Source organism: Podarcis melisellensis (assembly GCF_964234715.1).
Source record: "Podarcis melisellensis genome assembly, chromosome: 5".
NCBI classification, from domain to species: Eukaryota; Metazoa; Chordata; class Lepidosauria; order Squamata; family Lacertidae; genus Podarcis; species Podarcis melisellensis.
In genome coordinates this window covers 3,873,895-3,892,003 of record NC_138537.1, presented here as the reverse complement: position 1 = coordinate 3,892,003, position 18,109 = coordinate 3,873,895, and the positions used below count along the sequence as shown (strand labels likewise).

General features: G+C 43.8%; 1 protein-coding gene across 1 annotated transcript in view; it reads right to left on the bottom strand.

The window, feature by feature from the left end:
• The window catches only part of LRCH3 (leucine rich repeats and calponin homology domain containing 3), a gene marked incomplete at its 5' end in the record, with an annotated part of 83,005 nt that overhangs the window by 20,414 nt on the left and 44,482 nt on the right, over window positions 1–18,109 (bottom strand). The window contains 8 exons of the mRNA XM_081910923.1: window positions 1,409–1,462; window positions 3,769–3,816; window positions 5,294–5,443; window positions 5,750–5,801; window positions 6,980–7,075; window positions 10,516–10,592; window positions 14,761–14,909; window positions 17,859–17,979. Coding sequence (XP_081767049.1) covers window positions 1,409–1,462; window positions 3,769–3,816; window positions 5,294–5,443; window positions 5,750–5,801; window positions 6,980–7,075; window positions 10,516–10,592; window positions 14,761–14,909; window positions 17,859–17,979 — 747 coding nt within the window. The remainder of the gene's footprint in view (window positions 1–1,408; window positions 1,463–3,768; window positions 3,817–5,293; window positions 5,444–5,749; window positions 5,802–6,979; window positions 7,076–10,515; window positions 10,593–14,760; window positions 14,910–17,858; window positions 17,980–18,109) is intronic.

Sequence of the window (18,109 nt, the reverse complement as noted above, 5' to 3'; positions counted from 1 at the left end):
CTCGCTAGCTTGGTTACTACTGAACAACAATTTTCAAGAGACAGAGGTTTCTCTAGTCAGAAAAGGTCAAATGTTCAGTTTTCCTATTTCTAATCACTAGTTGTCCTTACATGAACTGAGGAACAAGACAAGTAAAGAGACTGGGCTGCAGAACTGTGTGCCCCATCTCTGCTCCAACACAAATTACTCCCACCATTTTAAAGGTTTAAATTGGCATCAACGTTAACCATAGTAAACATTAAGCAGAGTTCTCTCTCAACCACACTTTTGAACCCATTTTCTGGCCTCTGCCTTCCCTGTACTCTCAGGTCACAAATAGGAAAATGCCTGAATGTAATGTCCAGGATGGGAGGGGTGTCCCTGCTTCATACCTAGGTGAAGTTTCAGTGCTCTTCAGCCAGCAACACGGCTGCACCTATGAAACCTCAGGCACTTAACTGAAGAGAATATAAATGAGGAAACAAACTGGAGGGCATGCAAGTCATGCAAAGGCAGGGAGAGCAAAACAGACCAGGAAAGAACATGAAAATGGATTTCAATTGCTATTTTTGAGATACCAACAGAGGAAGGAAATAGCATAAAACATGGAAATGGTGTTACATGAAATGCTGACAACTTTTTTTAAAAAATAGACAATTCATACTTGAGAGATGTAAGAGTACCTCCACTGATTTAAACAGAGGGGCAAAAACAAAGCGTTTAGTCATGGTTAGCTAAACATACTCAAATGGATCACCAGCATCCATTCAGAGGGCCATGCTCCAAACAACTACAAAAGTAGTTCTTCAGGGGAAATCATGGATGAGTATCTGTGATGTATGATTTAGGCCACAGGGATCCTGCAGTTGGATAGACAAGGCTGGGTAACATCATGCCTCTTCAAAATCCATGATTCCATGTTATGATACTGAACTGGTTCAGCAAGGAAATGGAAATGCAAAATTTAGATACCATCTCTGGACATAACACCCGGTACTTATTGGAACACTTCTGGGCCTTGTAATGAATGTGTTATTTATATAGCTGATGTGTGGATGACTCCATGAGTAGGCCAGGCAGGAACCTAAGAACCTGCTTAGGTGCTTTCACCCCTTAAAGCTTATTCACACCTTTAATGTTTCCACGAATTGCACCAACCACATATCTTATGAGTTCTAGGGACTAAATCAGAACAGGAAGTTCAGGAACACATAGCTGTGAACATCAGCTGCAATCCGTTCCAAGGCAGAAGGAAGGAGGGTAAAGTAGCAATTTATACCAAAATTGCTATTATAATTAAAAGACAGCCATGTTTTATGCTATTTAGGAGGAGTACTAAACTGCCTAATCTCAGCAAACCATAGAAAACATGCTAACTAGGATCTAGGAGGCTGACACATAAACAGGCCATTGCGTGCAGGATTCTTACCACCAGCAAGGCACTATCATCAGTGTGCTGAGACCTTCTGGACGGGAAGGGACACTGGGGATGCGGGAGAGATGGCAACATCAGAAACATGAGACCACCACAAAATATGCAGACAAACACAGACATCTGGAATTGACAAGGTTCTTAATGCAGAAGGCACATGGAGGTAATCAGTAACGTATAACTGAAACAATGGGGAGAGGGGAAAGAAACCTATTAGTCTCTTAATGATCTCAGCATTAAAAACATCTGCAACTGATTCAGGAGCTGTTTTGCTTTCAGCTGCCGAGTCCAAGAAAGAGCAGGATTTGGTATGCGAATCTTTCCAGTGGAGAACGCTGCAATATTAAGGAAAGAACACACACACAGCCTGGGAGGAACTGAAACAAAGATCAAATAAAAAGAACAGAACTATTTGGAAGCAGTCCAGAGTCACAGAAAGCAGACTACTGGAAAACACTTTCCTATGTATTTGTGGTCTATTGTGTTGTGTCTTATGACAGGCTGATCATGAAGTAAAAACTATTTTCCGTTAGCAAAACAAGAAAATTGGCCCTGGTGGTGTATAAAACCTTCTTGTGGGGAAAGACAGATGCCAATGTGAGAGAGGCTGAGAACCAACCAAAATTCTGTTCCAAGGCACCAATATCGGCCTTGAGTGCTGGCTACCCTACAACCATGAAGTTCAGCTCTTGCCAACCTGGCGCCTTCCAGATGTTTTGAACTACAACTCCCATGGCTGGCTGGATCAGGCCAATGGCTCACCCAGTCCAGTATCCTGTTCTTACAATGACTTGCCAGATGTCCAAACGGGAAGCCCACAAGCAAGACCTGTGCGTCACAGCAGCCCTCTCCCCACTTACTTGGGAGTTCCAGCAACTGGCCATCAGAAGCAGATTGCCTCTAACAGTGGAGGAAGAACACAACCATCATGCCTAGCAGCCACAGATAGCTGTATTCTTCATGAATTTGCCTATTCCTCTTTTAAAGCCATCCAAGTTGGTGGCCATCACTACTTTTTATGGGAGTGAATGCCACAGTTTTAACTACGCGCTGGGTGAAAAAGGACTTTCCTTTGTCTGTCCTGAATCTTCCAACATTCAGTATCAATGGATGTCCACAAATTCTAGTGTTACGAGAGGGAGAGGGAATACTTTCTTGTCACCATGTAGAATTTTATATACCTTTGTCATGTTTTCCCCTTGCTCTACACTAGTAAAGGTAAAGGGACCCCTGACCATCAGGTCCAGTCGCGGCCAACTCTGGGGCTGCGGCACTCATCTCGCTTTATTGGCCGAGGGAGCTGGCGTACAGCTTCCGGGTCATGTGGCCAGCATGACTAAGCCGCTTCTGGCGAACCAGAGCAGCGCACGGAAACGCCGTTTACCTTCATGCCGGAGTGGTACCTATTTATCTACTTGCACTTTGACGTGCTTTCAAACTCCTAGGTGGACAGGAGCAGGGACTGAACAACGGGAGCTCACCCCGTCGCAGGGATTAAAACTACCGACCTTCTGATCGGCAAGTCCTAGGCTCTGTGGTTTAACCCACAGCACCACCCGTGTCCTTAAGCGCCACCTGCGTCCCTTGCTCTAGACTAAAATGCACCAAATATTGTGACTCCCCCCCATCCCCTTCATTATTTTGGTTGCCCTTTTCTAAATCTTTTCCAGATTTACAGTATCTTTTTAAGATGAGGTGATAGGAGCTGTAGTCCAAAACATATGGAGGATGCCCAATGAGCGAAGACTGGTGCAATTGCTAAAACTCAGCGAACAGAGCATGCCGTGAAGCCAACCTGTGCTCTGACGCCAGTGCACTTGCAGAGAAGAAGCAAGTGTGCAAAAGCAGAGCTTGACTGTTCAGTGGTGTTAAGCAATGCAAAAAGCCCTGGATCTGGTGGCCAACCCACCAGTTCAATGACAACTTGGAAGTTCAGGCTGGATTTAGTTCTTGATTGATGGTGACATGGCTGAAGGACCAGCAGTTCCAAAAGTGCTTTTTTATATTCCCAATATATTATCTGCTCTCACGTCAGCTCTACTGTTTCAAGAAAGATCTTGGAACAGATATAAATAGGTCTATTTACATACATCTGCCACATTTACAGGACACAGACTACATGGACACATCCACAGTCCAACCAACGTCCAAACAGGAGTGGGGATGGGGGGAAGGTTTAGAAGAGACATCTCTCTGCTGTGGCACAGTAGTGATCTTTAAACCCTACGCTTACACTTCAGTCCTGAACAGATTTAAGTCAGATCCAGTGATTGTAGCTTCAGTAAAAGAGGGATTCCCCCCCCCCCATAAAGAGCTTAGGAAATGACAAGAAGGTGGTTTTTAGCTTTAGTTCTTACCTCGCTATCCAGAGGGCTTTGCTTCTGAGGGCTCTGGGATGCCTTTTGCTTGGAAGAATGAAAAGGAGCAATTTACTAGGGAAAAGCATGCAGGCTCAAGTAAATAGGAAATAAGGTGGCAAGATGATCAAGAACTGTTCCACGAACTTAAGCAGTTCCTAAGCTGAACCATTTTATTGACCTGTGAACAGAACCCACCTGCTTAGGAGAAAGAGGTTAGAGTTGGCATTATGTTTCTTAGGTAACTCAATTTTGGAACCAAATACATCAGCATTCTCCTAAATCTACTACTGTAAAGCTGGGTTGGTCTACAACTCCTACATTGCATCATAATGATAATAAATCCATTACAAAAGTATGAAGTTAGGATATTTCCGTTCCACCTTAAAAGGGAGCAGGCTTTGTGAGTCACAGAGTCTGCGTATTTCCTGTTCACAGGATGTTTATGTTTTCTGTTGCTTTCGTCTCTCGGTGCCTGAACACACTAGCAGGCGGTCATGTTTTTCTTTGTTCTGACCAAACGCTGAATAAACTTTCTAAATAATGCTCTCCTGAGTGCAACTTTCGCTGTGTGAATTCTGCTGATAGAGCGTGCATCAGTTCTGGAATGTGGAAGGCTATTTTCTGGAGCTCATGTCGCTAATTGCTGATACTGTATCTACGGGAGGTCGATGGACGTCCGGAGTCCGGAGTCGGCGTGGAGGCAGTGATGGCCTATGTCTCCCTGGCAGTATCCCAACAGTAAGACCCCTTTAAACAAACTATATCCCAAATCATTCCTGATCTTCACCACTTTCTGTGATACGTTTCTTCCACCTAATGTGCAGCCACAGTCTGTGCTGTGCTCTGGGCGACAGTCCTCTAAGCCCCCACTCAAAGACCTCACTGTGTGGAGGGTGATGAAAACCCCAATGGTGACGAAAGCAATCTAATTTCCAGTAAAACAGAGCAAGCAGCAGTGCCTATCATTAAACAACCAGTCGTGCAAAACCTTAAACCCTTTCAGAACTATTAGTTCCCCATCAAGTTTCAGAAGAAGTAGCCTGTATCTTATTACACGTCTGCTGCCAAACCATGTGACCAGCTGCTAGACTTCTTAAAAACAAAAACTGGGCAAGAGTCAGCTCCTGGGTAGGGGTGTGGCAAACCCTGTATGGATGAATGAATCAGGGGTGGGGCAGAACATGGTGCCAAGACCACTTGTCTCCCACCCTCAGTATATGTGGACCTTAACAGCAATGCCAGACTCTGTGCAGCAATTAGAAGAGGATTATTCAGCATGCAGACTAATTCAGAGTGGTGGAGGGTTCCTATCGCGCACAGTGTACAGGTGTGTGCATGCACAGCTAGCCATGCTATGTTTGACCCCCTACAATTTTCTTCTGGGGTGGGAGAAGGTCTGGCCTTTAAATATACAGTCGCAAGAGAGGGAGTACTGAGGCCTCTGTATAACTGGAAGGCATGGGACCACACCACCTCTCCCTGGAGAATTGCACACTAAACCTGAAAACCTAACTTGACCTACCTTAACGAAGTCGAGGACGGCCTCCCTTTGGATCTGTTTTGTCCTCATCTTCTCCTCCTCGTATTGTAGCGCAGCAAGCTGGGCTTCCCTCCGGGTACGCTCCACTAAATGCTCGCGCCTTTTGTGTAGATCTGCATCTGAGTGAGAGACCTGGAAGAACGTTAATTGGGAATGGGCATCAGAAAGAAAGCAGCCAGCTTCCCTCAGACCTTGTGGGGGGCCGGACTATATTTTGAAAAAAATATATGAACGAATTCCTATGCCCCACAAATAACCCAGAGATGCATTTTAAATAAAAGGACACATTCTACTCATGTAAAGACACGCTGATTCCTAGACCGTCCGCGGGCCAGATTTATAAGGCGATTGGGCCGGATCAGGCCCCCAGGCCATAGTTTGCCTACCCATGAGCTACACACTAAGCAGCACACTTCCCAATGTGCAAACACGAATTACCTGGTTATGGGTGCCGGACAGCAAAAGAAGGCAAGATGAGTCGCCAGAACCTCTGAGGGGGCAAAACAGAACATTGTTGGATACAAAATAAATATTTCCCCTTCACAGTGCGTAATGCTCTAAAAAGATGGTTAACATAATAAAGCTCCTCTTCCTAATCATCTAAACATTAATAATAATAATAATAATAATAATAATAATTTATTATTTGTACCCCGCCCATCTGGCTGGGTTTCCCCAGCCACTCTGGGCGGCTTCCAACAAAGATGAAAGATACACTAAAATGTCATATATTAAAAACTTCCCTGAACAGGGCTGCCTTCAGATGCCTTCTGAATGTCAGGTAGTTGTTTATCGCTTTGACATCTGATGGGAGGGCGTTCCACAGGGCGGGCGCCACTACCGAGAAGGCCCTCTGTCTGGTTCCCTGTAACTTGGCCTCTCGCAGTGAGGGAACCGCCAGAAGGCCCTCGGAGCTGGACCTCCGTGTCCGGGCAGAATGATGGGGGAGGAGATGCTCCTTCAGATATACTGGACCGAGGCCTTTTAGGGCTTTAAAGGTCAGCACCAACACTTTGAATTGTGCTCGGAAACATACTGGGAGCCAATGTAGGTCTTTCAAGACCGGTGTTATGTGGTCTCGGCAGCCGCTCCCAGTCACCAGTCTAGCTGCCGCATTCTGGATTAGTTGTAGTTTCCGGGTCACCTTCAAAGGTAGCCCCACGTAGAGCGCATTGCAGTAGTCCAAGCAGGAGATAACCAGAGCATGTACCACTCTGGTAAGACAGTCTGCAGACAGATAGGGTCTCAGCCTACGTACTAGATGGAGCTGGTAAACAGCTGCCCTGGATACAGATTTGACCTGGGCCTCCATGGACAGCTGTGAGTCCAAAATGACTCCCAGGCTGCGCACCTGGTCCTTCAGGGGCACAGTTACCCCATTCAGGACTCCACACCTGCCCGCTTCCTGTCCCCCCAAAACAGTACTTCTGTCTTGTCAGGATTCAACCTCAATCTGTTAGCCGCCATCCATCCTCCAACCGCCTCCAGGCACTTGGGGCAACATGCACCCAGTGAGTAAGCCATAGGCAACAGTAAATGGTCTGTGCAGTCAGTTTTACATAGGATGCCACGGCTGTAGCTTGCTTTTAAAGAAAGCTTATTTGCACAATGGGCTAGACCTGCACTTCATTTTAAATGAGGGGCACCACATATCACTCACAGCCTTACCTTTCCGCTCGGTCTAAGCAGTTCCTCAGAAGTTGCTGCCGGTCTCTGTCATGTGTCAAGCTCAGACTTTCAGGTCGTCTTAATTCATCTCCATCTCTGAAAACACAAATACACAGTGGGTGGTAGTGGTAATTGACCCAGAGAAAATGGAAAAAAAGGAAATGGAAGAAATGTTACAGCATATGAGTAGATAGAGAAAAACCCTTTTAAGAAAATAGTAAAATTAAGATAACCAGGCCTGAAATGTTCATGTTTTAGGGCTAAGCAGCAACTAAATTCAATATGGGTAGTAGAGTGCAGAATCAGCTGCCTTGGGCAATGGAATTTTGAAAAGATGAAGAAAGATAGGATTTCCTCAGAAATAAAAACATTCAAACTGAACAAAACCGATGCAGTTAATCACCCTTAACCACAATTATCAGGTTGGGTGAGAGAAAACATAAATGGCAAGATCGATCAAGTTCAGCTCTAAAAGTTTATTTGCACTTTGAATGTCTGCCACAAAGCATCAAATTTCATTTGGATATCTTGCTTTTAAATTTCTAGTGACATCCTCTTTTTTTGCTACTCTGAAGAAAATGAGATTCTCTTCTAGGCTTGCATACTAAGCTCCCACTCGAGGCAAAGTGGAGAAAGAGATTTACCAAAGCTGACAGATCCTTCACTTTAGCTGCAGCTGATGACATTCTGATTAAATGAACCACATTGTTCTGCGCTCCCCCCCCCCCACTTCGCAGAGCACCAGGAAGCGCCAGGGTCAGTCTTCCACAGGGTTTTAGCTCTCTCACGGGGAGAGTGTGCTGGAGACTTGCCGCACTTTGGTGATCTGTAATATCTGCTTATTTACAAAGGATGAGTTGAGCATGGGGGAACAGAGCAGGCAAACATCCAGGCGGACAATGACAATTTGTAAAGCAGCATCAGTTCTCCCCAAAGCGAGCAGCATTCATTAGCAGCATCCCCACCAGCAGCCAACGAACCGTTTCCTGCTCTCTATCCATGAATCTTAAGTCTGGTTTGGAATATCATGAATAAGGCAGTTTAAGTTGGCATGAATTTAACCAGATCTATATTTATCCTGATAACCAACAATAGAGATTTTGTTAACATAAGCCAGTCTGAGGCACCATCCCACTCAGATGCCTTGTTCTAATTTAAGCTCCCAGGGTCCCAGGTCAGGCTCATCACCATCATGCCCATTTTTGGTTAGGTAATTAAAAGCTTATCTACCAAGCACACAAAGTCTTCAAAAAATACATTTACTTTGTTTTAGCAGTCCCTGCTACATTTGGATCAGCTATGGAACCGGGAGCAGGGCAGGGAAAACCCTTTTAAAGGAGGGTTATTCTGTAACATCCCATGGTGAATAATAATCTAGCAGGTTCCTCTTTCTGTTCTGGAAAAAATGGTTGCTTACAAGCTGCGAAGCTTCATTTATGAAGCAACACTGCTTACGCTTAACAAAAACTGGGAGCATTATTGCCATAAATGGTGAACAGTGAAGACTTACTGCTGACACCGATCATGTATTATGTGGGACAAAATATTTCTGCATCCAACAACCCAATAAAAGGATTGTACTATAATCAGTAACACACCATAACCTGGTGCAGACATGATGTTATCAGATTCCTAACCATGGCTATTTGCATATGGCTCTCCTTCTTCCCTTGCATGTACCCCCCTCCATTCCCCTTTTCAGACCTGGTATTATGTATACACTGAAAATTAACGGCAACCATCATTGTAACAAATTACTTTTCAACCCCCACTTCTAAGTATGGTGATTGCTAACATAGGTACAGATGCAACACTGCTATGGAAAGGGAATGGTGGAGGGGAATCGCACGTGTTAGGGGGCAAGGGGTATAAAAACCCTCACACTGAGGGGCTCCTGATCTCTCAACCATGGTTACAAGGACAGAAACATTATGTTTGCATTTGGCCCAGTAAGGCAATATATGCAAAGACTCTGGGACCCTCTGTTAAAAATGCAACACTTTGTGGCCACAAAACCCGCAGTTTGGTCAAACTCATGCTGGTAGCTTTGAGAACACTGTCCAACCATCTCAACCTCTGTCGTCCCCTTCTCCTTGTGCCCTCCATCTTTCCCAACATCAGGGTCTTTTCCAGGGAGTCTTCTCTGTCCTTCCAATGAGAACTCAGGGCTGATTTCCTTCAGAATAGAGAGGTTTGATTTCTTGCAGTCCATGGGACTCTCAAGAGTCTCCTCCAGCACCCTAATTCAACCCTAATTCTTTGGCGATCAGCCTTCTTTATGGTCCAGCTCTCACTTCCATACATCACTACTGGGAAAACCATGGCTTTAGCTATACGGACCTTTGTCGGCAAGGTGATGTCTCTGCTTTTTAGGATGCTGTCTAGGTTTGTTGTTGCTTTTTCCCCAAGAAGTAGGCGTCTCTTAATTTCGTGACTGCTGTCATTGTCTGCAGTGATCATGGAGCCCAAGAAAGTAAAATCTCTCACTGCCTCCATTTCTTCCCCTTCTATTTGCCAGGAGGTGATGGGACCAGTGGCCATGATCTTAGCTTTTTTTATGTTGAGCTTCAGACCATATTTTGTGCTCTCCTCTTTCACTCTCATTAAGAGGTTCTTTAATTCCTCCTCACTTTCTGCCATCAAGGTTGTGTCATCTGCATATCTGAGGTTGTTCATATTTCTTCTGGCAATCTTAATTCCGGCTTGGGATTCATCCAACCCAGCCTTTCGCATGATGAATTCTGCATATAGGTTTAATAAACAGGGAGACAATATACAGCCTTGTCGTACTCCTTTCCCAATTTTGAACCAATCAGTTGTTCCATATCCAGTTCTAACTGTAGCTTCTTGTCGCACATAGAGACAGGTGAGGTGATCAGGCACTCCCATTTCTTTAAGAACTTGCCATAGTTTGCTGTGGTCGACACAGTCAAAGGCTTTTGCATAGTCAATGAAGCAGAAGTAGATGTTTTTCTGGAGCTCTCTAGCTTTCTCCATAATCCAGCGCATGTTTGTAATTTGGTCTCTGGTTCCTCTGCCCCTTCGAAATCCAGCTTGCACTTCTGGGAGTTCTCGGTCCACATACTGCTTCAGCCTGCCTTGTAGAATTTTAAGCATAACCTTGCTAGCGTGTGAAATGTGTGCAATTGTGCGGTAGTTGGAGCATTCTTTGGCACTGCCCTTCTTTGGGATTGGGATGTAGACTGATCTTCTCCAATCCTCTGGCCACTGCTGAGTTTTCCAAACTTGCTAGCACCTTAACAGCATCATCTTTTAAAATGTTAAATAGTTCAGCTGGAATATCATCACTTCCACTGGCCTTGTTATTAGCAGTGCTTTCTAAGGCCCATTTGACTTCACTCTCCAGGATGTCTGGCTCAAGGTCAGCAACCACACTACCTGGGGTGTACGAGACATCCATATCTTTCTGGTATAATTCCTCTGTGTATTCTTGCCACCTCTTCTTGATTCCTTGATGTGTTGTTGGAAAAGAGTGTTTGTGATGGCCAGCTTGTTGTCTTGACAAAAGTACTCACCTATTATGATGCAAGTATCTTCTGGCATCTTCTGACCTGTGGAATTCCCGGATGGGTGTTGGTTTTACTGGTGAACCCTTAGTGAAGGAAGAAATGAGATACAAAAATAATTATTTCTAGTGTATTGTGGATGGTTCAAATGTCACCTCCTTTGCCAGAGCAAGTCTGCCAATCGCACCAAACTAGTTTGAGAATTAGTGGCCTTTTAAGTTGTCCAGATCGAAATTAATCAGTGTGAGAAAAATACTAGACAGGAGGAAGTGAAGCACTGTGCTGTAAGAAAATGGGTTAATTTTTAGTATTTGCTTTTAGTATTTGGTCCTTGTCAGTTTTATAAACCTCAGTGTTGTCTTGTTTAGATTTTCAAATCTGCCAGCTTCAATTCACATGGGGATGAAAAAGAGCTATTTTTAAATGTATTATCCACTATTCTAATGAGGTACACTACTTTAAAAGGACATGGAATTTCATATGCCAGCAAAGTTTCAACAGGTTTGCTAATGCCCCACTCTAGACAAAACAATCAACCATGGCTTAAGGAAATGTGTGAATACCTAAACAGCAGTTAAGGGTTGTCCTAAAGCCAGGATTTGGGTTTGCAAATCATGGCTTGCCCTAAGTACTACATCTGCACAGATTAAATCGTGACCAAGACAGTTTTCCTGCCTCTATGCTTGCAAGGCGACAAGCAGCTCAAGCTGTTCATTTCTTGAGCACACCCCTTCAAGGATGGGGATTACCTCAGCAAGGAAAACTCCAGTTTTATTCTACTTTTAAACTTAATAAACCACCGTTAGGTTTAGTTCAATGTTGAGCCTATGCTGAACCTAAAGGTGAGGAAATTCCATAATGGCAGCGCCACCACTGACCATTGTTAAACTGGTTGTTTGCATCTATCTGTCTCGAGAGACAATGGAAGAGTCAGCCATCGGAGGTGAAGTCAAACCGTTGGAGAATTACAGTGCCTGCTGTGGCTGAAAATACCTGTTTTATTGCGACAGGGGCAGATGAAGGCGTCCACTGAATGTAAATTAACCCATTTTCCTAAAGCAAAATCCTTAGCTTCCTCCTGCCTGGTATTTTTCTCGCATGGATTAATTTTGATCTAGACATCTTAAAGGCCACTAATTCTCGTTTACTGAAAGAAAATCTATAAATGACCCATTTGTTCTTAGGTACTATTTTCCAAAATACTGTTGTAATTTAAAGTGGTTTGAGTTCATACACATACACATTTATTTTTCACTAAGAGCTGGCGCTCCCTCGTTAACTTTGAAGAGAATTCTGGATTTTAGCAGCCTACGGGTCTCCTCCTGAATCATGCCTTGGGCAGCAACGTGATCCTTCTTGTCTCATTACTGGACTTGCGGAACTAATATACGGTCAGAAGAAATATGAGCCACTGCAATTTCAAGAATGGAAATTGGGGGAGGAAATATAAAGGACCTTTTTAGCCAACCACTGAACAAATAGCAATTAAGCTGGCCCACAGACATGGTGGTATTATCCCACAGTACACAAAAGCAGCATATTCAGCCCCCGGGGAAACCCCAGTGCACTCAATTGGAAGATCATCCCGGTAATTAAGGAACTGCAAGTCTCACTGCCGCTTAGCCTTAGGAGAATAATGGCGGTTATGTTGGGCCCCCAAGTACGTATGCGTGGGATATGAAGTGGAAGAGATCCCTGGGACAACAATAAGCCAAACAAAATGCACTTCAACCCAGTTTCGCATTGTAACATATATGTGAAGGCACAGATTGTAATCCGATTGCAGAATGGGCTACTTGTTAAGCAAAGTAGAAGATTATCCCGTGCAGGCTGCCTGAACACATGGGATGTAGCCCACTGTTTCAAGCCTCCCATTAGACTTATGCAGAAAAGGTTTAGATTAGAGGCCATGGAGAAGTAAACGTATTACTTTAACATTTCCTAGTGATTTTAGGCTTATTAAGAGCCCTTCCTTTCCTACAGTCCAGATGGTAACAGGAGGGGGTCCTTTGCCCCTCAATATGCCCACAGCAGTTAAAAGGCCAAAACCAAAGTGAATTCTACCCCCACTGCCCTTAGTTTTAAGGCAGACACTTAAGACCGCAAAAAAGAGCCAATATTATATTGCACACTGCCATTAAGTACCCTTCCAAAGGTTGCTGAGTTTACTTTGAACCAGTCAAGCATTTCAGCTTTAAACAAAGCACACACTCTAAAGTTTGGAGAGCATTTTAACAGCTCTATTAATTTAAATATATTTCCAGATTAGAAACATGCATCCGAAAATACATTGGCATGTTCTCCCACATAGCACTGAATCCATCAAAATCCCAAACTGCCCCTGTGCCAGCTTAGCTGCATCTATTAAAAAGCCAGCCTGAAGAGAAGGCCTTACAAGCATGTCTAGTTCGGAGGATTTGCACAACTGCAGGAAGCCACAAAATATGTAATGTGTTGTACTTTTTTTTTTACAGGTGGCACATGCAGAGCACAGTCAAGAGGGAAATCTTATAAAGTTTTCAGAATTGCAACGACGGATGCACTTTTTTGCGTTAAACACAAGGAAACTGGCCTCAGCATTTAACTGCCTATAAACTTCAGCCATTTAGCTGCTTCCAACCAGAGGTGTTTGGTTGTGTGTGTGTTTTTTTAAAAAAGCGAAATAGCCACTCCAGTGTTACTTTAATAGTGGCATAGAAGGGCACTTGTATACATTCCCCCAAAGACTTGTTTACACTGATTCAGGATTATTGCAGAGTATGACAGAATGAACAACCACTTAACTCTCAAAGTTGGTATTTGTAATCAAACTGGCCCTATAAAAAGCATGCTCAAAAAGAAGGTTCAAAAAACACTGTTATCTCAAGGAGCATGCCGTCCCAAAATGGCTGAGCTCATTCATTCAAGAAGCCCGCTCCATTTTGTGGCATAAAAACTAAACTGGTCTAATTTTGAAAAACCAGAAGGCACAATATAACAGAACAATGGGGATTCAGTTCTGTTTTCTGGACCTAATTTTTTTGTTACTGTAAAGCTATGCATTTAATTATATGAAATGAAGAAAATATCTCCCTACTCTTCTCGTTATGGGGAAGAGATGCTTCCTTTAGGCTGGCCCACAAAACAACTGGAGACTCTAAAGTGAGAATGCTGGTAACAAGGAAATGAGCCTGGATTTCTTAATTGTAACCTTTCAGTTGAAATACCACGGGGCAGATTTAAAACAGCACAATGCTTAAGGACACAGGCTGTACATTGTTCAATCTTATGTTCCAAGAATAAATCCCAAAACTTGTTGAATGTCTTTATTTCTTAGGAAGCCAGAAAAGTCATACTTTACAGATGCTTGACCTTTATATTTGCCTTCCCTTGGGGCATCAGAAATTGCCATGACAGTATACTGGGAGGGGTAGATTTGTGCTAACAGGCCAAGAGGCCTGCATCCCCCCCCCCCTCCTGAGATTAGTGGATGGACTTGGATCCACACTCTGGTTGCTGATGAGACAATATCTGAGGTACACCCACCCAAGGAGGATGCAAATGCAGACTAGCTAAAAGAAAACTCTTAAAAGCAGATCAGAATGGATTTGACATATACAATGAAGTGGCATAAAACTGCCTACAATAAAAGGATAGCAAAGCACCATATAATTATTATTACACATCCAAGTACCTCTGAAAAAAGCCCTTGCTTGCCCCCCCCCCTTGCTTGCAGCACCCTTATTTGGATTTAGGGGTGGGGGTGATAATGGGAGGTGAGGCTATACGGCATTGGAAAACTGTCTGTGTGCAAGCAGAACAGACTTCTGCTCACATAAATGGGATTTCACCTTCCTCTCCTCCCTCCTGCAGACCCATGCAGACTCAAAATCTGGAACAGATTTTTGGGCACGTAAGGAGGGGCGGCGTGGAGAGAGGAGAAAAGTAAGGCGACGTCCCATTGGATACTTCTCAGATTCTGCACCCAGACTGTTGCACGGACCACCATGGACAGAGCACATGGGAGAGAAAAGCCAATTGAGCAGATATCAATTGAGACTCTACTGCAGTCAAAACTAGCACCTTGAACACCTACAAGACCCCAGAGCACAGTGCTTTGAGTCAGGAGCTGAAAGCACAGCATTGCTGCTCCAAAAACTCTGAATCTCCAGATCTAAAAGTCAACCAATAATAGCCACTGTGGATGAGAAACAACACACAAACAAAAGGGAATTTCACAGGGGCACACACACACAAATTAAAAGGAAGCACCACCTCGTGAGATATTCGCCGTTGTTCAATATATGCCATGAACTGTGAGCTGAGGCTGTCTGACTCCATGCACTTGGATTGCCTCACCTCTTCCTCCTCCTCTTCGGTGACACAACTGTCAATAAAGTCGATCTGATCCAGATCATGTTCCACTTGGCATATACAAAGAGAAGGACCGTAATTAGATAAGCAGCTGGGGGAAGGGGGAGGCGCAGAGAGAGTTAACAGAAGTTAAGACTGCAGCAGCTCCATCAGGTCTGACCATATTTACTCAAGAAATCTCTTGCTGCAGAGTGGCTCATACAATCAGCGAGCAAACTATAGATCAAGCTCTTTATAAAAACTGCTGATTGGGAGGAGATTTCCAACTAATATTAAACAAAGAGCCATTTCATACTTTAGAATGCATTAGAGACAAAGAAAAATCCCACCATGCTAGGGTTTTATTGCTCACTAATGTAACCAGAAATGAATAGTTTACAGCAATTCACTTACGTAACATACATTAAATTGAAAAACTCTTTTCCACCTGCACTTTGGCTTACTTGCCAAGAATGATCTATTAGTGGTGAGTAGCAATACTAGTTTCTGAAGACCATAGAATTGTAGAGTTGGAAGGAATGCAAAGGGTCAGCTAGTCCACTCCCTACAATGCAGGAATCTCAACTAAAGTATTCACTAGAGATGGCCATCCAACCTTTGCTTAAAAACCTCAAAGGAAGGAGAGTCCACCACCTGTCAAGGGAGTCCGTCCCACTGCTGAAGATACTCTTACCATCAGGAAGTTCTTCCTGATGTTTAGTTGGAATCTCCTTCATTGCAACTTGAATCCATTGGTTTGGGTCCCAACTTCCTAGCTTGATTCCTCTTCCAAATGTGACAGCTCTTTGAAAATGGCTATCATATCTCCTCAGTATACTCTTTTAGGCTAAACATACCCAACTCCCTCAACAGTTTCTCATAAGGTTTGGTTTCCAGACCCTTGATCATCTTGGTTGTCCTCCTCTGCACACCTTCCAGTTTGTCAACACCCTTCTTAAATTGTGGCACCCAGAATTAAACACAGTACTCCAGGTGTGGTCTGACCAAGGCAGAATAGAGTGGTAATATTACTTCCCTTTATCTGCACACTATACTTCTGTAGATGCGGCCTAGAACAGTGTTAGCTTTTTTTTGCTGCTGCATCACACTGTTGACTCATGTTAAGCTTGTGGTCTACTAAGACCCCTAAATCCTTTTCACATGTACTTCTGGCAAACCAGGTGTCCCCCATTTTATATTTGTGCAGTTAGTTCTTCCTGCCTAAGTGCAGAACCTCATATTTGTCCCTGTTGAAATTCATTTTGCTAGTTTGGGCCAAGTTCTCCAATCTGTTAAGGTCATCTTGCATCCCAATTCTATCTAATGTTGCATTTTGCAGACACAAGTTGCTTAGACTTTTGCTATCCATATCCAAAGAAGCGCTTTAAGTTACGGGTATTTCTGGCTTCTAATCAATATGCGAACTCAGAAACCTCTGAAGCACCTTTGTGAATTGGTAAGTGAGACATGCACATTAACATGCAAAGCAATACTGTTCTGACCAACTTGAATCTGTAAAATGACATGTTAGAACAGCTTTTGGTTTGTTACGATTATGCTGCAAACACCAAAGATGATGCTTGCAGTCAAGCCTGCAATTATATTTTATTTTGGCTACCTTGACATATAAAATGTGAAATTAAGAAAGCAGAAGGTTAAGAGGAAGGGATTGTAAATGGAATAAAATGGTGGGAGGGACTCACACCATAGCTGTCAAGTGTCCCTTATTTGAAGGGACAGTCCCTTATTCCAGCGCCATGTCCTGCTGCTGTCCCTTAAATGATGTCCCTTAAATTTTAAAGGAAGCAGCTCCTCTCCCTCCCTCCTTCCCTCCCTGCCAGCCAGGGAGGAGGGAGGCTCCAACTGTGTTGCTTGGCTGTGTTGCTCACCCAATAAGAAGTCTAAGAACGACTGGGGGGTGGAGCTTGCATGCCTTGTGTGTGGCTAGTTAATGCAAGCTGAGGGGTTTTTTGAAGGCTGGAGGCCATTTTGTTGCATGTGCTGCTGCAAACTTTGCAGTGCAAAGCCAGGCCGGGGAGCCATCTTAAGTTGAGGCTGCATAGGCCTTGTGGTGCATGTGATTCAGATTCTATTCAGTTGAACCTCTGGTTACAAAGTTGGTTGGACAGTGTTCTCGAAGCTACCGGCATTAGTTTGACCAGACTGCAGGAGGACAGGAAGACTGGAGTGCCTGGAGCAGGTGAGGCTGCAGGCCCCTTATTTTGGCTGCTGGTCCCTTATTTTCAAGGCTGCTGGCCCCTTATTTTCAAATCTGTAAGTTGACAGCTATGACTCACACACATTCAAAAGTGTATGAAAGCTACAACAAGAGCATGAAGCTCAGAAAGGTCTGCTCTCATTGATCCCTCCACTCATTATGTTAACTGGGGCATTTTTTATTCATCACTGCTTCTGTAAGCCCAATAAGGCTTTGCTATGTTGTTGTTGCAGCAAACCTTATGAAAATACTGCACGGCCCAGCATCCAAAATCCCTCAAGGATTCTTGCTCCTGATGGGCTGTGGACTGAACTATTATCCTTTAGAATAGTGCAGATAAGAAGCAAATTACACAAGGAGCAAGTCAACAGGTTTTAAAATTATTTTTTAAAGGTGCTATGCTGGAAGATATATAAAACTCAAAGAGGCCCAATTTCCCTCAGTTAAAGGTTACTGTTTCCTGGTCCTCAATCTTTTACAGCTTCTTGTGGTAGTGGAACCAAGTGTTATTTGGATTCTCTTCTCCTGGGAGCTACTTGCAGTCATTCCACTTATCAGCATTTGAAGGAGAAACTAAAATAAAGATTCCGCCATCACCCTGGCTGTGTAAAAATGCCATTTGGCTCCTCCAGTTAAGCTGCATATAGAGCTTTTTAAGACAAAGGGGTAAAATAAAATAGATCTGAAAAGATACTGCTTGGACATAGATCATGCTCCACAAAGCACACCAGAATCTTGCCATGCAACGTGGGAGCAACCAAATATGCACTGATGGGTTTTTTCTCAAATGAGTGCCATTTACCTCCACCGTTGGTGACAACCATGCTCCCTCGATGTTCCTGGTACTGACTCTCTCTTCTCAGTCTTTGTTCTTTTGTGATTTCTGCCACTCGCAGAGGAAGATCAGAAAATTCATCTGTAGGCTTCATTGAAAAAATACACCGGACAATTAACAAAGATTGTGAAATACATCCACTTCTATCTATCCAGCTTCTGAAAACAAGATCTGCAGCACTCTAATATAATGTTAGAAAGAGCTCCTCCTTCAAGTCA